Below are 26063 nucleotides of genomic sequence, written 5' to 3' on the forward strand. Positions count from 1 at the left end.
CATATATTGAACCAGCTTTGCATCCCTGAAATGAATCCTGTTTGATCATAATGTATGATTTTTTTAATGAGTTGAAGATGACTGGCCAGAATTTTGTTGAGAAGTTTTGTGTCAATGTTCATCAAAGGAATGGGTCGATAGTTCTCTTTCTTTGATGAGTTCCCTATCTGGTTTTGGAATGAGGGTTATGATTGCTTCATAGAATGAATTTGGTAGTGAACTTTCGCTTTCAATTTCATTGAAGAGTTGGAGGAATATTAGTTTGAGTTCTGCTTTGAAGGCCTTATAGAATTCAGCTGTGAATCCATCTGGTCTTGGGCTTTTCATGGATGAAAGGTCTCTTATTGGTGTTTCTATTTCGATGCTTGATATGGGTCTATTTAGTTGGTTTAAATCATCTTGGTTTAGTTTGAGCATATCAAAATTTGCTAGAAAGTCTTCCATTTCTTCTAGATTCTCAAATTTGTTAGCATAAAGGTTTGAGAAGTATTCCCTTATAATGTTCTGAATCTTAGTTGAAAAGAAATTTTTTAAATTTTTTTCTGTTGCTTTTTTACTCTTTCCTTCATCTCCTTCTTCCTTCTTCTTTGTTTGATATAAGAGTAATCTAAAATTCTAGCAGGTTATTTTCTTTCTTAGCAAATAAATGTAAAACAAAAATATATCCCTGACAAAGAATTGTTTGAGAAAAAGGGTAGATCCAGAATTGAAATAAAGCAACATGGAAAATATCCCTCCAAAAACCAATGGAGTTTTCTAGATTTGTAAATTTATACAAACCCCGTAGAGATCTTGACAAAAAGATCTAGAAATATCAATAGAAAACTGAATAGATTTCACCATTGATTCTATATTAGAATAATTTAAATCTCAAATAAGAAGCTTATAGAACATAAATGAAAATAGCCTGTGACTTTCCAATGCTGGAAATGAAGTTCGGCCTTTTGCTATGTTGGTGAAGAAGATTGACAAAGTCCCTTTCATCACTCTCTGTTTGTACAAAGAAGAGAGAGGAACTAGCATAGATGACATGTCTGGAAGGTCAGAAAGTTGTATTCCAGATGGAATTCTGACCTTCTTTTTTTTTTTTATTCTATTAGGTCTTTAAAGAAACAAACTGAAAGCCTGGCACTGGTGGCTCATACCTGTAATCTTAGCTACTCAGGAGGCTGAGATCTGAGGATCACAGTTCAAAGCCAGCCCGGGGGAAAGTCCGTGAGACTCTTCAATAAACAACCAGAAAACTGGAAGTGGCTCTGTAGCTCAAGTGGTAGAGTGCTAACCTTGAGCTGAAGAGCTGAGGGACAGCATCCAGGCCCAGAGTTCAAGCACCATGACCGACAAAAAAAGAAAAAAGAAACAAGCTGAAGAGTTAGAATATGTTGCTTTAAAAACAAATTTCTTCTGCTATACAATAATAAGAGGTAGTACATTATGTAAAAAATGAACTATGTAACTTTAGGGTAGGGACAGAAGGAGGGAAATGGGGAAGAAAGAAGGGATGCTATTGATCAAGAAGCACTATACTCATTACCTGATGTATGGAATTGTGACCCCATTGTACAACTACTTAACAATAAAAAAGTAAAGAAAAATGAAAAAGAGATCCTGATTTCCTTCTGTTGTACCAAGAACCACAAAGTCCCACAGGAATGCTGTTCATCTTAATGGTTTTCCAGTGAGGATTGTTTATGCAAGTGAGGGAAAGGAGAGAAGACTTTTGTCAAGTTTGGCTTGTTTCTAATAAGGAAGTTGATTCCTTTTAAAGAGCATTACATCCAATATCCCAATTAAGAAAGTTATTTTACTCCCTACTTGTCACTGGCATCTGTCAATAACTCCTACTAATCAGGCAAGCTGGAGCTAAAACACATCCTGTTGTTGTCCTGGGAAAAGTTATCTGCTCTCCTTGATGCCCCAGCTCACCTCACACTGCAATGCATCTTCCTTGAAGCTCTTGGGATGTAGTGCAAAGAAGTGCTTGCATAGCTCTTTTGTGTTAAGATGGCATGGCAATCAGTGTGCAGCCTATTGATTTCTATGAAAACACTGATCTTGCCAAGCAGAGGGAAATAAAGTACAATTAGCTTACTTTGTGATCCTGCTGTTTACAGAGAAGATCAAACAAAGACAATGATAAATGGGTCCCTAGACCAGGAATACGAAACATAATGCTTCTATTCAGCTTCTGATTTTTAGTAGCAAGTTGGCATAACTTAAATACCAGAGGACCTTGTTTTGAATTTCCACAACCATATCTGGTCTTCCAGTGTAGGTGTCCAACTCACCAACAGATGGTGCCTGGCATTTTAGCCTTAAACATTATGATCTATATCACCATTTAATAATGAGATTGGACCAGATAGGATCAGAGAGCAGATTTATATTGTACATACAGACTGCCAGCTTTCAATGGCAAAGTGCATTTGGGGATTAGAGCCTCTAAAATTATCCCATAAAGGAGAGTATAAGCCATCTTCTTTAGTCACTTGTCAAGAACAAAATGTTTGGAGGAAAAATGGCAGCATTGCTACCATATGGACACTTTTACTTATGTGATGTACAGTGGAGAAGGTAGATCATTTAAAAAATATTGTTGCATCCTTTTAAGTGAGTAATACCCTGTGGTGTGTGGGTATATGTGTGTGTGTGTGTGTGTGTGTGTGTGTGTGTGTGTGTGTGTGTGAGTGCATGTATGCATGCATTCATGTGTTGGTACTGGGTCTTGAACTCAGGACATGGGTACTGTTCTCTTAGCTTTTTTACTCAAACCTGGCAGTCTACCACTAGAGCCACAGCTCCACTCCCAGGCTTTTAGTGTATAACTGGAGATAAGTGTCTTATAAGGTTTCCTACCTAGGCTAGCAACAATCTGAAATTCTTAGATCTCAGCCTCTTGAGTAGCCAGGATGGCAGGTGTGAGCCACCAGCACCTGACTTTGCCCTTGGTTTTGATATTAAGCAGTTATTCTACAATGATTTACTGAGAATCTTTTATTTACCATACACTGTTTTAGGCATTAGGACAAAACTTCGTTTTGTTCTAATGAAGCTGCTATTCCACTGACTTCTTTGCTTCAGCTATAAACCTTGTACTGCATAGCAGAGGCTCCTGAGGGGGTGAGAAAGCCCTCCCCCCTTACACCTACCCACCTGCATGTCAATGTCCTCCTATATCTTAGGGTATTTTTAACAGGATAACTTCATATTTACCACTCTGGGTTTTTTTTTTGGCTTCCCAACAAGTACATATTTTTATTATTCAATCAGAACCACAAAGGGATTTTGTTGAATGTCAGTATGATTGATAGATGATTTTTCAATCCGTTTGGAAATCTACTGCTTTTTATTTTACTTAGAGAACAGAAACATAAAAAAATACTGTTGAAAAATCCCAGTAACACAGCCATCCCTCACCTGCAGCCCTGCCCAGTGACCAGACTTCCCTCTTCCCTGTGAGCATGCTCACTAGGCCAAGTGCTTCCACTGTGCACAGGACCTGGCACGCTTCCTCATGTGTTCATGGATATGACACCAGAAAATCTCCTTTCTCTCACATCATTAAATCTAACCTCTACTGTGCAGTTCTCATTCCCACACAAATATGTTACTATTTTTCCCATTTTTAATATATTTTTTATTGTAAAGATACTGTACAAAGGGGTTACAGTTGCATGAGTAAGGTAATGAGTATATTTCCTGTCGAGCATTATTACCCCCTCCTTTGTTTTTCCTACCATTCCTTCCCTCCCCACATCCCCAACTTCTCCCTCCTCACCCTGAAACTGTAAAGTTTGTTTTCAACATAGTGTTTATACATCTCATTGTTACAATGGGTTAACCTATATCCTGTATCCTATATTCAGCATTTTGTTATTTCCCTTCCCCTCCCCAAATTAGAAAAATGTATATATAAGATGCAGGGTACTGGAATCAAATATAGTGAAAACAGGGGCTATACCATAGAGGAAGAACATACAAAAAAAAAACAAAAATCACACAGTACCTTATAAGTACATTAAAAACAACAGCAACAAAGATAAAACCTCTTGTGTCCCTATCTTGGGGTTCAATTCGCTTAGCATCATCTTAATGGTCACATGTACATAGCTTTTGACCTTTTCTGCTTATCCTAGACATATACAAATGTCTTCCCTTTTCTTTGAGACATTTTCTTCATTGGCTTCCTCATTCCTGATTTCCTTCCTTCCTTAGTAGCTGCCACTTGCAGGATCCTTTACTGGCTCCTGCTCAGTTTACTGTCTCAATACTGTGAATCTTATAAAAGTCTTTTACAGATATTTTTTATTATTTTTAAGTAGTTATACAAAGGACTCACCATTCAATGAAGACAACTCACTCTTCATACTTTGCTTACACTCATTCCCTACAGTGGTTTTACTATGCCCCTCAGACCATCAATGATTCATAAATTTATAGACCACTGGTTTCTGAAACTGTATTTCTAGTGTGAATTCCAGATTTATATCCAACTGCCTAATTTCCACCCATATTGAAATGTTTAATTTAACCATATAGATCTCCAACTTAAGTCCAAAAGTGAACTAGTTTTTCTTTCACTGGAAATCTCTTCTTCCTACAACCTCCTCCATCTCAAGTCAGTGACAACCCCACTTGTCCAGTTATAGAGGTCAAAAAATTTGCTACCATCCTTGTCTATTTCTGTAAGAAAATTACACAGTGCATCTAATCCATTAGCAGATTTGGTTGCCTTTACCTATAAGTCCAGAAATTGATCACTTCTCACTGCTTCTGTTGCTCTCATCCTGGCCAGGCTACCATCATGGCATTGGTCCCGAACACTGTTTTTACCCTTGACCGTGTCTCAAAAGCTTCCACAAGCCACACTGAACACAACTTAGACTTTCTCAGTGTTTCTCTGGGTTTCATAAACATTACTGATAACATGTCATTCCCGTGCTTGCATGTACCCAGAGAAGGTGAAGTACCATGGCTTGACTTTAAACTTTCTGACCAACACAGATTATTATGTGTCACTATGGTTCTGCTGATCCTTGTCACTGTGGGTTGTCTTATTGATGTGATCAACATAGCTGTGTCAGATATTATGTACTTCTGCACTGCCTTGAGGAGTATGGCTAAAGGTGGGGAAAGCCTGTGCTCCAAGTTCAAGGCTGTAAGCCTGAGTAGACTTATCTGTCTGCCCAGAGAACAAGACACCTTTCAATCCATGCAGATGATACCTGATGTTTGACATGTCCAGCCACTATAAATCTGCCTATATTTGTGTTTGAGGGGGAATGCTTCGGGTAGGGAACATATCCTAAAACCTGTTTAAAACACTTGAAGAGGCTAGTAGCAGGCTTGGCAATCATAGTACATGTAGGAGTCTACCTGGACTCAACTCCCTACCACTAACCCCACCTGGATCACGTTTGTTGTTCTAATTTATTTATAAGGACCTAACTTGTTTGAATTCTGAACATGACAAAGGTCAATAGACTCTCACAAAGAGTCTCAGTGCTGATACTTTAAGATTCAGTGCCTCAGTCTTAGGCATTGACACAATGATCTGCTGACGTCTTCTACGCTTTGGACCATGGTTTTGTTTTGGACATCTGAATAAGAACTTTGCTTTGTGGATAAAAGTTTATAGGATCTAAAATCATTAAAACTATATTTACATTAGTGCAATCCTTTTTACAAAGACTGTTTGAACCCAGTACTAAAAATGTGCTCGAAATCATTCAAGCACATCCTGGCAAGAGCCCACGTAGCACTTCCCACTGTCTCTTGGTGTCTGCAGTTTTGTTGTAGTACGGGTTGAAGTAGCAAGCTTTCCTATTGCCTCATTAATATTCACACTATCCTTCAAAGCTAGGGAAGGCCATCTGCTCCCATTTCTTGATGTAGAAAACTGGGAACAAACTGCATCTATAACTCATGAAGTGTTGGAGCAATGACATAGTAGGAACATACAAATATTTTAAAATAGATGTATAAAAAATAAAACTTAGCACTGACCAGTGAGTTGAAGAGATTCTCAGATGCACAATTATTTCCCAAGAGTGATTGGGTTTAACAGAGACAAGAGCAGCTCACAAATACACTCACAAATACTTAATATTACTTCTTAAGATGGCAAAAAGTAGCTCTTTAAATCTGTTTAACCCAACTCAAGGACTTTAAGAATTTTAATAAGAGGCCCCATGCTGATATATTTTTTAAAACAAGCTATTTAACTACAGAAGATTCATATCACAATCTGCATTGGCAAGAAACAGAACTGAAATGGTGGTATGGTATTCTGAGCCCCATTTTATTAAAAGTAAGTAACAAAAGCATACACTGAGGTGGTTAGGGGAAACAAAACATCATTTAGTAAAGGCATGTGGCAGAGGTGCTGGTCCAAGAGATTAGGAAATGAGCCTGGCAATCCCACTTACTTAGGGCCAGTCTTCCAGAGCCATCCAGTGAAGTGGAGATAGAGTGAGATTAAATTTTAGCTCAGTTTATGATTATCTACCAGTGAAGCATGTGGTGCTATTTCCCAGGGCATTTAAATTCTTCCTCCTAAAGCACAACACTAACTTGTCCTGTTCTATTTATTTTCCTTCAGTGTGTGTGACTTGCAGAGCATTAACACATCAAAACATATGCTTCCTAAGCCTCTTCTCACATCTCACCTTCACTTGGACATTCAAGGTCAGAGCTATTTGTGGCTATCCACTTAATTGGACTTAAAATAAAAGGCAGCAGAAAATAGTAGATTTGTAATGGATCTTCATAGTAAGTATGAAAGGAGCAGCCTGGCTCCTCTAAATGCCATTTAAATAAATCAACCTTTTGTTCAGGGTTCTGAAACTCCCATCTATCAGGCAATGGCTCACTGTACAGTTGATGCAAGTGAGACGCTTCCTGGGCCCTTTGGAAGCCACTAGAGCTTTGAACCAATTGTGCTTTAAAAGCACAATCATGTGGTTAAGTTCTCTTTACCCTCAGAGTATACACATTAATCAGGCTTGTGGAATTACTGTTCATGCTGGACCATGATGGAACATTACTGGTATTATTATTATTTACTGTAATATGCTCACAAAGCTTTGTTCTAGATGGATGAAATGTCTGGAATAGAAGTGATTATAAGTAGTGTGTGTGTGTGTGTGTGTGTGTGTGTGTGAGAGAGAGAGAGAGAGAGAGAGAGAGAGAGACAGACAGACAGACAGACAGACAGACAGACAGACAGACAAAAGAATAAGTAGGTAGGCAAGATTATCCCATAGCCCAATACAGATGGCAAATAAGGCAAACTTCACATCATCAGGGGCTGAAGGACTATGTTTCAATTGCTTTACTTAAAGGGTTTTTGAGCAAAAAATAGGGAAGGGTATTTAAGGAAAACAAGCTTTCTTACTTAGGACAGAGAATGATCAGGAGGAGGCAAAGAAGGGTGATGCAGCAACCAGGTAATAAGCCACCTAATGTTCAAAGTTCAGCTGGATATGCAATCTCAGGTTCTGCCCAATTAGGAAGTGCCAGAGCCTAAACAACTCTAGAATCCTCTCCAGTTCTTATCCCAAAGGAAATCATTTTTTTCCAAGACAACTTCTTCCCAAAGCTCCCAGAAGAGAGATAGCTTTAAGGTTGATCCAAGGAACCAGAATTACTCTAGGTCAGAGTATGTTTTGAGAACAATATGGAACAGGAACCCCCTATATTCCCTTAAAAAAGTATAGGATGGCAAAAAGAAAAGAAAAGAAAACCTTTCAAGTCACACAGCTGAAGAGGGACAGGTAACTAAAATATATAAAGAATTCTTAATGTCAACACTAAAGCAAATAGGCCTATTTGAAAAGTGGCAAAGGATTTGAATAGTTATTTTCCCCCCAAGGAGGATAGACTAATGATGACAAGCTCATAAAAATACTTACTATCATGTCCATTAGAAAAATGCAAATCAAAATCACACCATAGTATAACTTCACACCCATAAGGATGGGTATAGTAATAAAATAATAAAAGTACTGGCAAAGGTATGGAGAAATCAGAACTCTCATATATCCTGGGTAGTTGCAAAATGGTGCTTTAGAAAAATCTTGGCATTTCCTCAAAATGTTAAACATAGCATTAGCATATGGCCCAGCAAATCTACTCCTAAATATGTACCAAAGAATAATGACAACATAAACCCACACCAAAACTTGTCAGTAAATGTTCATTACAACACTATTTATGGTGGCCAAAATTAGGAAACATCAATTGATGAATGGACAAATAAATTGTGAGAGTCTATGTAATGGGATCTTATTATTTGGCTATAAAAGGATATAGCATGAATGAGCCTTGAAAACATGCTACATGACATGAAAGAAGCCAGACACAAAAGCCATATATTATATGATTCCACTTACACAAAATGCCATGTTAGGTAAATCTTTAGTTACAAAGTAGATTACTAGCTCTTGGGGGATAGGGAGAGGAGGCAGTGGGAGAAACTACGAACAAGTACAGAATTTCTTTTAGGGGGTGATTAAAATGTTCTAAAATTAGTAGTGATGGCTGTATACTTCAGGAGGAGGCAAAGAAGTACGCTGCACTGTACACTTGGGGTGAATGCTGTGGCAATTTCATTATATCTCAAATGAGCTGCTATAAAGAAAACCCAATAAAGGAACACTATATAAATGTTCAGGTCCAAAGATGGAATAATTTGGCTTTTAGAACTGGAGGCCCTGACTTGTTTTCACAATCACACTGGCAACACCTCTGGAAGATTTCTAATCTTTCAGTTTCTTACATAGGAAATCTGTTGTTTGTCATTTGGCTTTATTACCTAAGCCACTTATGAGGCTGAGAATTTTTATCACTACCATGAAGAACTTCTTAAAACATTGTGTCCTTTGTCTTCTGCCCACGACCCTGAGCCAGACGCTGATCCCACAAAGGGAACTGGTTACCAAGTCAAAAGGAGTGGTTCAACCCAAGACACAAAGCAGGTAGTGGTGCACTGATGTCAGCAATAACTGTGATAAGATGGACACATGAAGAACTAAGATGAAATATTGACGGTGTGAATAAGCCAAGGGAAGTATAATTTTAGGGCACAATAAGAAAGGCTTCAAGATAATTTCATGGTCGGGTGACTTTTAGTTTCGTAGACAGGAAAACTGTTTCTTTTTTAATCCTTTGCAAGAATAAAGGACTAAGTCCAAACACTGAGGACTTGCCTATTAGTTAGGGAACTAGTTGGATAACTGCATATTCATATGGCTGCAAGGGAAGCATAGAAAGTGTCCAGGAAGCCAAGGTGGGGACTGAGTTATCAGGAGAAAACCAGGCTGCAGGGAGAGATAGGACTGAGGGAGAGAAGGTTAGCAGCACAGCACAGTGAAGGGACTTGGGGCAAAAGAGACTAGTAGAGCATCTTTTGTTGGTTGATGGTAAGACTTGGACCTGTACTCTGCAAAACACTTTCCCTATTTCACTTCATTCAAAATTCATAGTTTCCCTAAGAAGGACATTTTCTTAGTATATGAATTTTCTTAGTATATGAATATCGATTTTCTTAGTATATGAATTTTCTTAGTATATGAATAAGCAAATATAAGCTCAAAGAGGCTAAGGAACATATGAACCACATGGCTCTTCTACTTTTTGGCCATTTTCTTCCACTTCCTCTCGGAACAGATAAAAACAGGGTTCTGAAATATACCAATGCAGTGCTGACCGCAGGCCTAAAATAACAGATGTTGCTCAACATATATTTGATTATTATCAGGTAACAGAGAGAAAATGAACTTGACTCAGCCTACCTAAGGGTAAGAGCAGTAGATGACAAGTGAGTGGGAAAGACAGACAAAGACTAAACCTGTATTTATTTTTGTTTTGAGGCCGAATCTTGCTATTTAGCTCAGCTTTGGACTGTGATCATCTTATCTCAGCCTCCCAAGGGCTGAGATTACAGGGATGAATCACCATCCGGATGAAATATATTTTCTCCTGCAATGTGCTTGCCCAAGACAATATGCATCAAGCAGTAATAGAGGTCACTTCCAAAGCACCAAAAGCCTACTTGGCCCTTTCCAAGAAGGTCCTATTATGGTAAAAGAGTCCTTATTATCCTTCCAAAGGAACTAATTTCCTTTAGTTGGGTTCTTAATTGAAAAAGTACTCTAAAGAATATGAATTCAGGGTTTTATTACCTGAGCATCTCTTCTACTGGTCAGCCCATAATTGTAAACAAGAGCAGTTGGCTGTCCACATCCATAAATTCAACTTTGGATCAAAAAAATGTTCATATGGGCTGGGAAGATGGCTCAGAGGTAGAGTGCTTGCCTTTCATGCCTGAGACCCTGGGTTCAATTCCTCAGTACCACATAAGCAGAAAAAGCTGGAAGTAGCACTGTGGCTCAAGTGGTAGAGTGCTAACCTTGATCTGAAGAGCTAAGGGACAGCGCCCAGGCCCAGAGTTCAGGCCCCATGACCAACAAAAAAAAAAAATGTGTCTGTATTGAATGTGTATAGTTTTGGGGTTTTTTTTTTTTGCCATGTTCTACACCATGCAGTCTAACAGCTATTTACATGGCATTAGGTATTATGGAAGTATAAGTAGCTTAGAGATAATTTAAAATATGTAGGCAGATGTTATAGGTTATATGCAAATATTAGGCCATTCCATACAAGGGACTTAAGTATTCTCAGATTTGGGGACACTTGGGGCCCTGGACCAATTCCCTGTTGATCGTGAGGGTCAATGCTACTTGTTCCTTTCCAGTTAATAAGGTAGCACAGAGTTAGGAGAGCTGCTAGAGGAAGTGAACTAGCTCCCTAGAGGCTTGGGGCAAAGATAGCAGCACAGGGCTATGCAGCCAATGTGTACAGGATGAACTGCAGCTCTCCAGGCTTGCTCTCAGCCATTGCACAATCAGCGCCTCCTCTACAGCTGTGAACATGGCATGGACTCTGGCCTTTCCAAAACCACCAATTTTTACTGGGATCAGAAGCAGGTCTGCATCATTTGGTGTACAAATCTAATAGTTAATAAAAACAAAAAGGAAATCAATTGAATTGAAACACCGCTTCCAGCCTTCTTATCAGAGTTCTGCTTCTCTCTGATTTCATAACCGCCCTGATTCACCCACACTTGTTTTCCACCTGCTGACAAGCACATTGGGCTAGGCTGAGGGTTGGCAAAGTAATGTTGTGCTATATGCCTTCCTATAACAGACCCATGTCAGAGCCAGAAAGCAGCACACAGTTTGGGTCTCAGGATTCAGCAGCATCTGCATGGGCCAGAGGGCCAGTGTGACCCAACTGGATGTAGATGGGGTATATGTTTGGCAAGGAAACTTCTATGGCATATGGATGCAGCTCTGAATAGCTGTCAGAGTCCCAATCGTTAAAATTAGCATGGATTTACATGTACTTAATGATCCCTTGGGGTTCTTGGCTCTGAAACTCTAAATAAATTATCAAAAGGAGAAGTTAAAAGTACAAAGCAAGAGTATCACTGGACCAAAGGGCAAACTGCTGAATTAAGAAAAGCCATACCTTCCACTGAACCACCACAGCCCCACACCAAAGCACACAGCTCAACCAGCAGAGAGGTGTCTGGATTTCTGCCCTTATTCATCCCTTTGATCAGACAAATGCCCTTCAGCACTGTACAACTAACACAGCTCTACTGGGCAGTCCTGCTGAGAGGAAAGGGGAGAAAAAAAAGTAATTTCTGGACATGATAGTTTTGAAAACTCAGCTCACAACCCATGAACTTATTTCAGAAGGTTGAAGCCACTATTTGTGGTGTATGTGGTGTATGTGTGTATATGTGTGCATGTTTACCAGTCCTGAGGCTTGAACTCAGGGTGGGCACTGTCCCTGAGCTTTTTTGCTCAAGACTAGTGCTCTACCACTTAGGTCACAGCTTTACTTCTGGCGTTTTGGGTAGTTAACTGGAGATAAGAATCTCATGGACTTTTCTTCCTGGTCCGGCTTCAACCTCAGATTAAACCTCAGATTTCACCCTCCTGAGAAGCTAGGATCACAGGTCTGAACCACTATTTTTTTAATGAAATATAAATTAAAATGTAAGGAAAATCTAAGTATACACTTAGATTTTTATTTACTTTATTTTATTTTCTTAAGACCAAAGATATTGACTCACCAACCACTTTTTTCTTTCTTTCTTTCTTTTTTTTTTTTTTTTTGCCAGGACTGAAGTAAGAACTCAGGGCTTTGCACTTGCTAGAGTAATAAACTACCACTAAACACATCTGCAGTCCTGATTTCTGCTGGTTAATTTTAGGAAAGGTCTTTATTCCCAACCAGGCATGCACATTAATTGTGATCCACATACTTTAGGCTTTTTATAGTTGCTGGGATTAAAAGCACACACCAATGTGTGCAGCTTTCCTTCATGGAAAGACTTCTGCCCAGGCTGGCCTGGAACCTCAATTGATCTCATCCTCCCAAGGAGTTAGGATTACAAGGATAAGATATCTGTGCTTGGCTGATTTTATTTTACATGTATATGTAAATACTAGTTATATAAATGTGTATATAGGTATGCATATATTTTGAGATGAGATGAAAAATATATTTCTTAGTATTTGTCATAATCAAAATATTTGAAAGTCTCTGACTTACCAGAGCTTAATATGAAAAGTGAATCTGAAATAACCTATTACATACATGGGTATAAATTAAAAAACACTATTTTAAATATTTAGGTCTACATGTATACAAATATGTGTCTGTGTAGAAGTGTGCATAGAAAGTCTGGAATAACAATATATACATTATGTTTAGATGATACAATGACTATTAGCAAATTAAGATGTTTCTGTGGTTTGATGTGTTAGAAACGGTTTGATTTGTCTTTCTTCCCATTTGCCTAGTGAGAAACACTAAAGTATAAGAGAACCAGCAAGCACTTTGCAATAAGATAGACCCACATTCAAGATGGTTTAAATACTGCTAAACCTGCACCTCAGGCAATCACCTACTGCTGATCTACATATTCCTGTTCTACACATAGGAGTTGAAAGCATCCATTTCTGTGCTGAGATAGCAAGTTCCTGGCATGATACATGGCCTCATTTTCAGATCCCTCTCTGCCTTGACCCTGGGGAGACAAGGAGAGCCTTGCTTTACCCACAGTGTAGGGACCCACCTGCAGTTGCCAGAAGCCACAATGCTGAGGTTATCTAGCATCCTGCAGGAATCTTTAAATGACGCTCTTTCATACAAGCTGTTCTCCTATATGTGTGGAAGAGCTGTCTCCCACAGTAAAATCATTGCTCAGTCAAATCAATTAAATCACTTGAATAAAAATATCACATGTAAATTAGTTAACAAATAGAGTTAAATGATTTGGGCACGGTTAAGTTTCTGTTAGTGTAAATGTTAGCTTAGGCCTGGTTAGAACACGCTTCTAAGGACAGACATGACAAACTAATGCCTTGGTGCTCTTTTAATCTATTAGGTTGTGTTCATCAAGTTCCCTTCCCTTTCCCAATGAGGAGGAAATAGGGACATAGGACACAGAAGTCATAGGAGCATGGAGCATACCCCAGCGCTGGGGACCCATTCTCCCAACTTCTTGTCACAAGTTCTCCTCTTCAAAAGAATTCAGTCATTACCACAAAGGCAAAAATTGCAAAAAAGTCCTGGCTTGATTTAGGTGTGGAAATGTGGGGAGAGACAAGAGCTAAAGTTAGAGGTTCGCAGTATATATTTGTAAGAGATCGCTTGTGAGTCATCACAGTGAACTTTATACTTGACACAAAAGACATGGAGGAAACTGACAATCGAGAAAAGGAAAAGTTAATTTGTCATAAGCATATGTTTCAAAGCTCAGCTTTCAAATTAATCAGGGAGATGCAAATTAAAATGAATTAAAATGCTATATTTCAACTAGGAAATTGGAAAACATTAAAAATTATAATATTCAGTGCTATCAAAGTAAGAAGCAATGTGCCAGAACTTTTCAAATGCTCATAAACTTTGATCCTGAATTTCCCTCGATCAAAGCAGAGATTCATGTGTAAGGTTATTTATTATAGCATTTTATAATGCTAGTGAAATATTACAGTAAATTTGACACAACACAACTTCTTATATTATGATAATGCTAAACAGTAAATAACATTTCAAAGGCCAGGTGCAATGGCTCATGCCTGTAATCAAAACTACTTCTGAGGCTGAGATTGGAAAGATTGAAGTTCAAGGCCAGCTCAGGAAAAATTAATTACTGAGACCCATCTCAACAAAAAAGCTAGCTATATATGGTGGATCATAGTTATAATCTCAGCTATTCACAAGCAGAAGGATCATAGTCCAACTAGTCTGAGCAAAAAATGTGAGCCCCTATCTGAAATGTAACAAAAGTAAAACTGGTGGTGTGTATCAAGCAGTAGAGCACCTGCCTAGCAAGCACAAAGCCCTGAGTTCAAAACCCATGAAAGAAAAGAGAAAATCACTAGTGACATGAAGACATGTGTTGTGTACTCAATGTTGCTTAGTCCATGTGCATATTCCATATATTTATACCTATAAATAGGTTTAAATTTAAAAAATATCTTTAACATTTAAAAATAACCTATTACATATATGGGTATAAATTAAAAATAATATTTTAAATATTTAGGTCTACATGTATACAAATATGTGTCTGTGTAGATGTGTGCATAAAAAGTCTGGAATAACATTATGTTTAGATGATACAATACCTATTAGCAAATTAAGATGTTTTTATGGTTTGATGTGTTAGTTATGAACACATTATTTTAATATCTGGCAAAAATAGTACTTAAAAGTCAACTCTAATGTGTCGCCATATAATTTCCTATTAGAATTCCCTCTTAGGATTGGTTTGATTTCAGATTTTGCTATTGGTAGGTATTTTGTTGAGGGGCTTTTCTTTCACAATCAGGCTGTATTAAATATCCTGAGAACATGTCATTAAAATTTCATGTCACTGTCACTTGCTATATGCGTTATTGTTTGATAAACCCATAGTCTGAGACACATATTTCAGGCAATGTGATCTAGAGAATTCTTTCTCAATATATTATTCTCAAAAATGTTGGATATTATAATTTTCAAGTATTTTTTTAAATACCCATTTTTTTGTAGTAAGGAATCAGGCATTTCTTAGAACACAGAACCCAAAAACAAGCACAAACATTAGAATTGCTTTGGCTGTGGGGTATTTTCCATTCCCCAGTGGTCTATAGACTAGGTGTTTAGAGGCTCCAGCCATGCAACCTTCTGGGATTGAGGAGAAGAGTTCAGATATCTCTTCTTACAAGTTGGAAATCCTGTAGGGCTGACATTCTTAGTGTGGATGGGGGTGGGGGTAGGATTCTGCCTAACATAGCAAGATGGTGGGATGTTCATGTTTTGGTTTTGGTTTTCGGGGCAAGAGAGAGAAAGAGAGAGAGAGAGAGAGAGAGAATCTGTTATCTATCTATCTATCTATCTATCTATCTATCTGTCAAACAGTTATATTTGAAGGGGGGGTCTTCTTTAAGGATTTCTAAACATGGGCTCATTTGTTGCAGATTTAGAACCTGAATTCATGCCACAAAGATAGGAAACAAGTCAAACATTTAGGTTAGAATGGGGAATGATCAGGCTCCCAGACCTTCCACAGAAGAGCAGTCCTAAGTGTCTGCTCTCCCACAGGTGAAGTTTCAATAGTTCAAATAAATCATTAAATATAAAGAATATCATTTTCACCCACTAAAACTATCCCCCCAAAACAAAAATGAACCACATCTCTATGCAAATAAACATTAGGAACATTTACTAACAAACAGATTAAGGAGTTTATGAAAATATACAGCAGGAGGAGAGAAATAAAACAGAAATAAAGGTCTGAAATACAAAACGAAACAAGGAAGGAAAAGCTGGTAAAAAATGTAGCTAAATTGGCGCTGGTGGATCACGCCTGTAATCCTAACTCAGGAGGCTGAGACCTGGGGATCATTGGTTCAAAGCCAGCATGGGCAGGAAAGTCCATGAGACTCTTACGCTGTGGCTGGAGTGGTAGAGCACTAGCCTTGAGCTGAAGAGCCGAGGGACAGTGCCCAGGCCCAGATTTCAAGCCCCATGACCGACACACACACACACACACACACACACACACACACACAAATGTAGTTAAATATAAAACCACTGATGGTAAGACAGTGTCTAATGTATGTGCTTAAAATATGAAGGTGTGGCACTGAGAATAGAGAGTTTAGTGGTAGAGCATGCCTCGCACGTACCAGGCCCTGGGCTTGATCCCCAGCAAGACAAAATAAATAAGTTACCAAGTAAATAAATTAAATGTTATGGCAGAATGGAATTGTTACATGATGCTTATGAGAAAACTTGAATCTTGAAATTAAAATTGATAATAGGGAGGAAGTGGCTGGCTTAAAATACTGTAAGATTCTCAGGTTGCTTAACTAAAGTGTAATGACATTATTTAATCTTGTATTATACCTTGAGATAAATTTACATGCTAAAATTTCTAAGTAAAGCTACAGAAAACAAACAAGAGTTACCAAGCATAGTGGCATATGCCTGTAATCCTGTACTCAGGAGGCCAAGGTAGGTAGAGGCCCACGTTTGCTAGGAAGACTGTCCTAAAAGTTCAAAGTGAACAACAACAGAACAAGAGCAAAAATACGGGACATAAATTCCAAACTATTCCAAACTATTCCATGGCAGCACACACACACAGACACACAGATACACACACACACACACACACACACACACACACACACACACACACACACACATACACACACACATACACACACACCATGCACAATTTAAATCTGAAAAGGCAAGAAAAAAATTATGGAAAGAACAAAAGCAGGCCTGGTGTTTGATGGTTCATCTCTGTAATCCTAGCTACTCAGCAGGCTGAGATCTGAGGATTGTGTCTGTTTATTTGTTTTTTTCTTTTTCAGCATATTTTTGTAATTGTGAAAATACTGTACAGAGGGGTTATAATTACATGGGCAAGGTAATGAGTACATTTCTTATCAAGCATTGTTGCCTCCTCAGGAAACAAATGAGGATTGTGCTTGAAGCCAGCCTGGACAGGCAAATCCATAAGACACTTACCTCCAATTTTCTACAAAAAAAAAACCCAAAACAAAAACAAAAAAACAAAAAATTGAGGGTCAGTGCCTAGGTCCCTAGTTCAAGCTTCAAGACCTGGGCAGAAACAAACAAATAAAAAAACAAAACAAAAAGATGAAAACATCAGACAAAATAGAAAGTATAAAGCAACTTGATAGAAAAGAACCCAAGTAACAGCAATCATAGTCAATGTAAACAAACAAACCTTCCAGTTAAAAGAGATGGCTGCCATACTGAACTAAACAAAATCCAATGATAGTCTGCTTACTAGGGGCTCCTGTAAGGCAAATGAAAGTGGAAAATAAAAGAATAGAAAATTTAAACCTATCAAATCCACACTGTAGATGTACGTGCCTTCCCAGAAAGCCAGAGAGGAGCTTAACAATCCCATGCTTTGTTCAATTAAAATACAAATGTAATCATGGGGTTCACTAAATGGAGGTTGGATGGGGAGAAGAGGAGAGGAATAGAGGAGGGAGGGAAGGAGGAAGAGGCAGAGTGGTAACTGATTGCCAGCTGGGCTTACAAAGTTGACCTCTTCTTGCCAGGGGATACCAGAGTAGCAGGGTAAATGGCCAAATATAATTTGAGCTGAAAGTATTGAAATCGACTGGGCTCTCTAAATACCTTACTCACCTTCTGAATCACACATCATAACTGATGAATTATTAAGGAAAATGAAATAAGGCTACTTTGTCAGGTAAGGTTGTCAATGTCTAAATTTCCTTTCTTTGGATGAGGATGGAAAATTAGTGTCTACATCAAGAAACACAAACTTTCAGGGTGCTAATGGTTTATGCCTATAATCCTAGCTACTCAAGTGACTGAGATCTCAGGATACTGGTTCAAAGCCAGTCCATGAAACTAGAAATAGAGCTGTGGCTCAAGTGGCAGGGCATCTGCTTTGAGTGAAAAACCTAAGGGACAACACCTAACCAAAGGACTGGCATGCATAGGCACGCACATGTGTGCATGAGCGCATGCATGCACATGTGCACACACACACACACACACACACACACACCTCACAAACTTTTTACTTATAATAAGGATGACTTCATCTTCCTTGAAGTTTGTATATCAATTTTATAAATTTATTTATTCATCTTGGAAGGGGTTAAATTTTATAATGGACTCTGAATCGTAAGCAAACTTGAAGCTCTCCATGAATATTTATAAGATCACTTATGATTTACCACCTCAGAAGAAATGTTTATGTTTACATTATTTTAGTTCTGATCTCCCCAAGATCATGAAAAACCAATTTGAATTGCAAACCTCTCTTGACAACTTTTCAGGCTCTCAGTAGTAAATAATTGGTACACCTAAATCACTAAGGAGTCTGACTCTCCAACGATCCAGCTTTAAGCACCTTTATTTAGATTGGCCCCTTTATTAGAACCAGGTTGACTTGCTGTCAGATTACAGTGCCAAGTCTAAGTTAAATACCATGGACAGCTGCTTTCTAGGCCAGCAACAGCCTAGCACCATAGCAGACACAGAGATCCAAGCTGCAGGCCAGGCAAGCAGTAAAATGGGCTGAATATGCTTTGCATATTGCTGCATTCAAACTTCTTCCTACCCTAAAACCTACAAAAAGGTTTTAAGAAGAGAGCCCCAATTGTTATATATAAAAATACTTTAAGGACAAAAATTTCTGCTTAGTATTGCTATTTCTAAATCCCCATCAAAATCCTTTCTTATTCCAAGCAAAGTCCTACAAAATAAAATTTCTGGACAAAAAAAAAAGAAAGGCATTTAGTGGCTTCAATGGAGTTTATGGTAATATGTAAACTGTGTATATTCACTCTGGGTTTATGAATATTGGAATACGACAAATAGTAAATACCTCTTCTCAATGTTCCTCTGTAGTAAATGCAACCTCCAAGGAGTGCTTTATAATTCTCTAATCTCACATAATTTACTCAGTCTCACATTGCATGTAAGAATGAAACAGAAAAGGAGAGAATTAACCTTTCATGAACAAGTCACATTTGCCAAGGATTATGCCAAATGACTAACTTTCATGTTTTTATTTAGTAGTTTTCCTCAGCCTTATAAAACAGGTATTATCATTCTCTTTTTTTCCATTTTGGAAATTGATGCTTAAAGAGTTTAAATGACTTTTCTGAGGCCAATGGGCTGAGCACACAGCTGGGCCTTTCCTTTCTTCTAAGTCAAAGCCCCAAATGTCTCTACCATTCATGATGACACTGTACCACTTTCTAAACAGGGGAAGTTGAAAACATTGAAAAGAAATAGAACAATGCCCAAACCCAGAGTTCAAGCCCCACGACTGACCAAAAACGACAACAACAACAAAAAACAGAAAGTGAAAAGAAATAGAAATATAAATGGAAAACTAATTCAAAATAAAAATAAATTTTAAAAAAACAGAAAAAGAAAACAAAAAGTCACACAGGGGGTACTAACACTACTTTAACTATATTTGTTTTAAAAACTATGAGCCAGGTGCTAGTAGCTCATTTAGCTCATAATCCTAGCTATTCAGGAGGCTGAGACCTGAGGATTATGGTTCAAAGCCAGTCTGCATAATAAAATCTATGAGATTCATCTCCAATTAAGCATCAAAAAGAAAAAAGCCAAAAGTGGAGCTGTGGCTCAAGTAGTAGAACGTCAGCCTTGAGCACAAAAGCCGAGGGAGTCAAGCCCCAGGATTGGTACAAACCAACACAAGAACAAAAATGTCAGCTGATTCAGGACATATATCATCAATAATGACACCAAATTAAGATTTTCAACTTGTCCATGAAGCAGGACATTAGCGAGATATTTCACAGTACCAGAACTCAGCAGTGGTGATGATTCTGTCCATGAACCTACTGATGTGCTACATAAGAATATCTAAAATGTGGTTCCTCTGCCTTTTTAAATTCCCATGCCCTACAAAGAAGACAATAAAAACAGGTTTTGTATGAAAGCATGCTTAGGATTTTGCTTCTTATTCTTCTCCTTTCAGAGTCCATCGAGGGCCGTTTTGGCTTTCGGTTCTTTTTCCCTCAGGATCTGGTGATAGCAGATGACAGATATTTCTGACAAAGATGGGTTACCCAGGAAATACCAATTCTTCCAAATTGGGGTCAGAGGCAAACTGAAAAGCCCATCCCTATTGGGACACCTTAAGATCAGAGCTTGGTTAGCAAACCTCTGTAAAGTTCTGAAGTCAGAACTACAGTAAAAGCAGTAATGACTGGAAAAAAAAATTCCAGCTATGATTCAAAATTGGAATTGGCAGTTGGTATATCCTGAAGGAAATCTTATTATTATGCACCTCTCCCCCAAAAATGTACCACTGTGGAATATCCAATAAGACAAAGCTCTGTTTAAAAAAAATAACCACAGGAAAATAAAACTTTCTTCCCACTCCATTTGTTAAAAATGCCAAAAGAAGCAATAACGATGTAGTCGAATCAATTAAAATTACTTGGTGTTAAGAAGAAAATAACGCGATGAATATTTGGAGGAAAATTCAAAACAGGAAAACAGTTATGAATATGCTTTTTCTAAAAATTAGGTATATTCACCCAGTGGAATTCTATGCTTCCATCAGAAAGAATGACATTCCCCATTCATAAGGACATGGAAAGACTTGGAAAAAAATCATATTAAGTGAAGTAAGCCAGAACCAGAGAAACATAGGCTCCATGGTTTTCCTCATTTGTAATAAATAGTATATGTCCAGGATAGTCCTAGCAGAGGATCACAAAAGCTCAATAGCTATGTACGTATCACCGTATAAAATGATGCTAATAGAAATGAACTACAAAATATGGAAACAAGAGGGTTTTTGTTTGTTTGTTTGTTTTAATGTACTGGGTGAAGTTATTCCTTTTTTTCATTTTCCTTTGGTTTATACCCTGTTGTCATTGTTTTTTGTTACCCTGTGTCATGTATATATGTTTATCTGATTTGGGGAAGGGAATGGGAATAACAAAATGGTGAGACAAAGGACAAAAGGTGAAACAATTCAACAGCTATACTCACAGGCACTATGTTGGAGATGAACTTTACAACTTGAGGGGAGGGGAGCCAGGGTGAGAGAGAAAGTGGGAGAAAACAAGGGAGGGGGTAACACTGACAAGAAATGCACTCATTACTTATGTAACTGTAATCCCTCTGTACTTCACCTTTACAATAAAATTAAATTTTAAAAACAAAATTAGGTATATTCAGAATTTTCAAGTTTAAAAGATATAGTATTAATCATAGGACAGCATTATGAACACAAACAACTAACAATTGTTAAGAAATGTCAGCCTGAATTGCTGACTTGTAAATGATCAGAAGAATGACTTGACAGTCACCTAATTAAGTAAAAACAAATGATTCACAACTGACTAAAAATAGTCTGCAACCTGTGTTTAAAAAGTTATTTCCCCAATTCATGAAAACATCTGCCCACCCTATGCCCACAAAATCAGAACACAAGAGTCCTCCTGTAGTCTTATGTACAATATTGGGATGCTCTGTAAGTTCCTTTCATAAGAATGCTGTCAAAGTAATCTTTAACAAAGTGGGTGTCTAAGTTTAATGAAATTCCACTGAATGAGCAATAAAACAACAAAGCACTGACTTTTTTTTTTTACTGCTGCTATGCTTAGGCTACTTATAACATACCAAATCAGTATCTGACTTATAGATAATTATCCAGGATTTGAATTGGAGAAAACACAGAAACTATAGCAAACCACCCAAATAGGCTGGAGGAGAAGGCCAAAAGCCAAGGAAGCATATATATATATATATATATATATATATATATTAGTTATTAGTGTAAAACAAGGAACAAGGACAGAGCTCCAGTGACAGCTCTGTACAATGCCCTCAGCTCTCAGTGGTCATATCCAAATAAATACATGCTGATAAGTATTTTGATAAATGACTTTTTAAAACTATAATTTCTTATAAATAACTAACATTGAGAGATGTTAGGAACCGTATAGTACAAAATGCATTTCTTTTGCACATAACAAATAAGAACTACTACTGCTATATTATGCCTTTTATTGTATAAATTTAGCTAAATTAATACTTTTTCCTTTTGAAGGACAAAATCTCTTACCTCCTATTAAAACATCCATTTTTGTATATATAGGAAAATATTCCTAGAGGCTATCATGAAAAGAAATCTGTGTATTCATTTAGGTTTTCTGTTTGAAATTACATCCAAAAATGGCATTCTACTGTTAGGATAGGAATCAGAACTGCAATATGACACCACATAAAATTTTACTGATGCTGCATATCCATTACTTGTTATTTTACATTTTTGCAGATCAATTTCTTCTAAGCTCTTTACCAATCTGCTTTGCAAGTAAACAGTAGAAATAGTCACTGCTGTCATTAAAACACTCAAATTCTACTGTGTAAATACATTGGACCATGTTCAAATGGGTCATTGCAATGCACAGGCAGGTGGAAAGGCTAGCGAGAGGCTCTTCTCACAGTAAATACTGGCCAGTTCCTGAACACGTGATATGAAATGTGATTTTGTGGAACAAGAAAAATAATCATGTAGCTGGAAGTGTGGCTTAGTGGTAGAGTGGTAGAGTGTTTGCCTAGGAATGTGTAAGTTCCTGGATTCACATCCTTAACGCCACATAATAAAATATAAAAAGAAATGAAAAAAAAAACCCTGATGGCCTCTCTTAATGATCATAGTTGCTAGATTGTAGGCTACTAAGATCAGAACATACAGCTCTGATAAAAACAAACTTTCTTCCCTTAAACATTGTTAAAGAGATGTAGCTTATTAATCATCACAGGACCATTTGAAAAGCAAAACCCAGTTGTTAGGAATATACAAACCTTCCTGTACAAGTTCAGTTGTTCCTAATATCATTAAGCCTATTTCCTGAAAATAAAAAATAAGTAAGTGGGGAGTCTGCTCTGGGATGCTTACATAACCACTATTTACAAATGTTTTCACTTTGAAGAAAGCAGCTGAGGAATGTAGTAGACACATCTATAAGAATGTCTCATGTTTTTGGTGTTTTTGACTGACATGTTAATCTTGCTATCAAAAAAAAAATCACAGAATCCAATCTGCTACCCACTAGATTCCAGAACCACCATCATATTTACAAAAACTTCAGATACCCAAAATCATAACAGTTCAGAACTATGATCAAGAAAAGCATCAAATAAAAAGATCACCACCACCAACCTTTGCTGGGGCCTCTGATGAAGTCACCTTGACGACTTTATTGCGATTTAGCATTTGCTTCACTCCTTTCTCTACTTGGACATTGAACTTCATGAAAATCACGTAGCCAATATAAGCTGATAAGAGAAGTAAGCTTTCCCACCACATGATCACATTATCCAGGAAAAATATGATCAGCATGATCAAATCAACAATGTAGAAGGACACATCCCTGAAGAGTGGCCACCATGTCAGGTTTAAAATTTCTCTAGAAAACAGAGCACACATGCCAATAACAAAGAGGATATTGAACACTGCCGAGCCTACAATGGTGCCTATGCCAACATTGCTGTGAGCAATGAACACCCCAATGAGAGATGTGAAAAGTTCTGGGGCTGATCCCCCTGCAGCCATAAAGGTGGCTCCAGCTACGTCATCAGAGATGCCCAGTTTTTCAGTGATGACGGTCAAAGAGGGAACAAAGAACTCATCACACACAATGGCTAAGGCTATGAACATGTAGATCATTCCAATGACATGGAGAATGATGGCCCCTTTTCTTCGTTCCTCAAGGGAAAAGATATCTCTTGGGTAGTCTCCTTGGGCCTGCTCTGTATTATTATCATCAGATCTGTCTTCCAGAGAAAGAGGTGGCTGGGGAGTGTCATCCCGAATCTCATCATTGAAATCTAAGAGAGTTCTTTGATGGTGACTGTGTGCTACTCTAGGGCCACTTACAATACTGGCCTCTTCTGGGTTCCGTGGGTCTGTCTCAGAAAAGGCACTGATTGTAAATGGGACAGTGCTCATGGCTACCAGGCCTATGATGAGGCCTACAATGCGAATGAACTTCAGTTTTTTTCTGACATTAGAATGTCTCCTGCAGCTAGGTGGTGATTCATCCAAACACCATTTCTCCAAGAGGCTGATGGTAGTGCTTTGGTGCAGCTCCATCCTGCCTTGTTCTGGTGGATATATGGTCTTCACACTCAGACTCAGCCAGATGGTTCTATCATACTTCTCTTCACGTTATAGTTAACAGTAGTAGGAGTAGTAGTTAATGATAGGTCACTTCCAGTGGTTCCTAGGCTTCCCAGGAAGTTCTCGTCGTCACTTATGCTTCAACCAAAATAAAAACAAAGATGAGTAAATCATTAAGTTATATCCCTTTAATTGAAAAAAAAACCAAACCTTTAGCAGGCATGATAAAGGCCTGTCTTGTATGTGATCATGTGATCAGGACTAAGTTTATTAACTGCTCTATACCTCACTAAGGATTGATTGGTTGATTGATTGACTCTGTGTGTGTGTGTGTGTGTGTGTGTGTGTGTGTGTATGTTATGCTAGAGATCAAACCTATGACCTCAGGCTGGGGTTGGGAATATGGCTTAGTGGTAGAGTACTTGCCTAGCACGCATGAAGACCTGGGTTCAATTCCTCAGTACCACATAAAGAAAAGAATAATTAAAAAATTTTAAAAATCTATAACTTCACACATGCTGGGCAATTGCTTTGCCACAGCTATACCCCAATACCATAGTCTTATCATAACTTAATTAAAACATAGGTGCCCACAGAGGAAGAAATGGCACAAGGTACACCTTTATAATCATATATAGGGAAACCAAATAACCATTCTGGTAACTAACCTCATTATGTGTGGAAATGTGTGTAAGTATAAAAATTTATGGAGGAAAATGAGTTTATCCACTTTAAATTATAACATATTCCAGTGCTAAAAGGATCCCACTTTGCTCACAACTGTCTAGGTTCTTGACAACTGACAACTCTTCATTGTATTTTCTTCTAGTCCAATTATATAATTCTCAATGTAGGTACACTTACTGACTTAATCTGTCATTGGGAGAGGGTTGTGTCTAGGAGGAGGTAATGCTGTTTTCTTGCACACAAAATGTCTAAGGACCTTATTTTCTTTTATGACAAGTATCTTCCATATCAGATGCATAAAAGCAGCCTCTAAAAAATTTGAGTTTACTGAAAATGCTCTGGTGACAGAAACAAGCTGTTTCCTTAAAGCATCCTCATACTGTTTTCTTCAAAAGCTAAAAAAAAGAGTCATATTTAAAGTAGCCCAATCAAATCCCAAATGCAGCAAAACAAGAAGGCTATTTCAAGACCAAATGTGTATTTCATAAACAACAGTCAAGTTGCAACACTACTTCTTTCCACAAAACCTGTCATAAAAGAGCCCCAATACCAATCCTTTAGTAGATTAGAAATCCAAAGCAGGGTTCCATGGAAGAGATAGGTAAAAATATCTAAACAGGATAGATAATAACGAGATTACTTTAAAAAAAAAAAGTATTCTCCAAAAACCCTCTTTTCACCTGTTCCAATGATTTCCTTTTCAGAGACATTCACTGAGATCACCTCAGGTGTAAAATGAACTAATTAAGCACACGCCACTTAAATACTGAGGTAAGCTGGTGCTCAGGTTTCCAGAACAGAGCAAGACTACAAGTCAGTGCCGGCTGAGTTCCTGCTGCTGCTGCTGCTGCTGCTTGCTGCTTGCTGAGATAACCCTGACCCATCAAATTCCTGCTTGGCTGCAGATGTCAGATGCTTAGCACCAAAGATTAAACCACTCACAGCGCTTCCGGACCGTCACAATGCCCGGCCTGGGTTACAGGCGGGGACAGACTCAGCACCCAGGGCTCCCTACCAGCTTGGTTCGCCCCGCAAAGGCACCCACCACCGCTCGACTCCCCCATCAACCCTTCCACAAGTGAGACCCCAGCCGCGCCCCAAC

The 26063-nt window shown here is 38.1% G+C and overlaps 1 protein-coding gene across 4 annotated transcripts in view; it reads right to left on the minus strand.

Moving 5' to 3' along the window:
• Positions 1–24312, minus strand: part of Slc24a2 (solute carrier family 24 (sodium/potassium/calcium exchanger), member 2) — a 234164-nt gene extending 209852 nt beyond the window's left edge. For 2 of the 4 annotated variants that reach the window (XM_013020797.1, XM_013020794.1), the window contains exon 1: positions 23315–24302. In XM_013020797.1, the coding sequence (XP_012876251.1) occupies positions 23315–24247 (933 nt within the window). In that variant the 5' untranslated portion in view covers positions 24248–24302. Of the gene's footprint in view, positions 1–23314 lie in introns of all 4 variants that reach the window. The other 2 variants (XM_013020793.1, XM_013020796.1) reach the window with 2 other exon arrangements.
• Between the last annotated feature and the right edge of the window lie 1751 nt (positions 24313–26063).

The sequence above is a fragment of the Dipodomys ordii genome, unplaced genomic scaffold, assembly GCF_000151885.1.
Source record: "Dipodomys ordii isolate 6190 unplaced genomic scaffold, Dord_2.0 Scaffold53, whole genome shotgun sequence".
Classification (NCBI taxonomy): Eukaryota; Metazoa; Chordata; class Mammalia; order Rodentia; family Heteromyidae; genus Dipodomys; species Dipodomys ordii.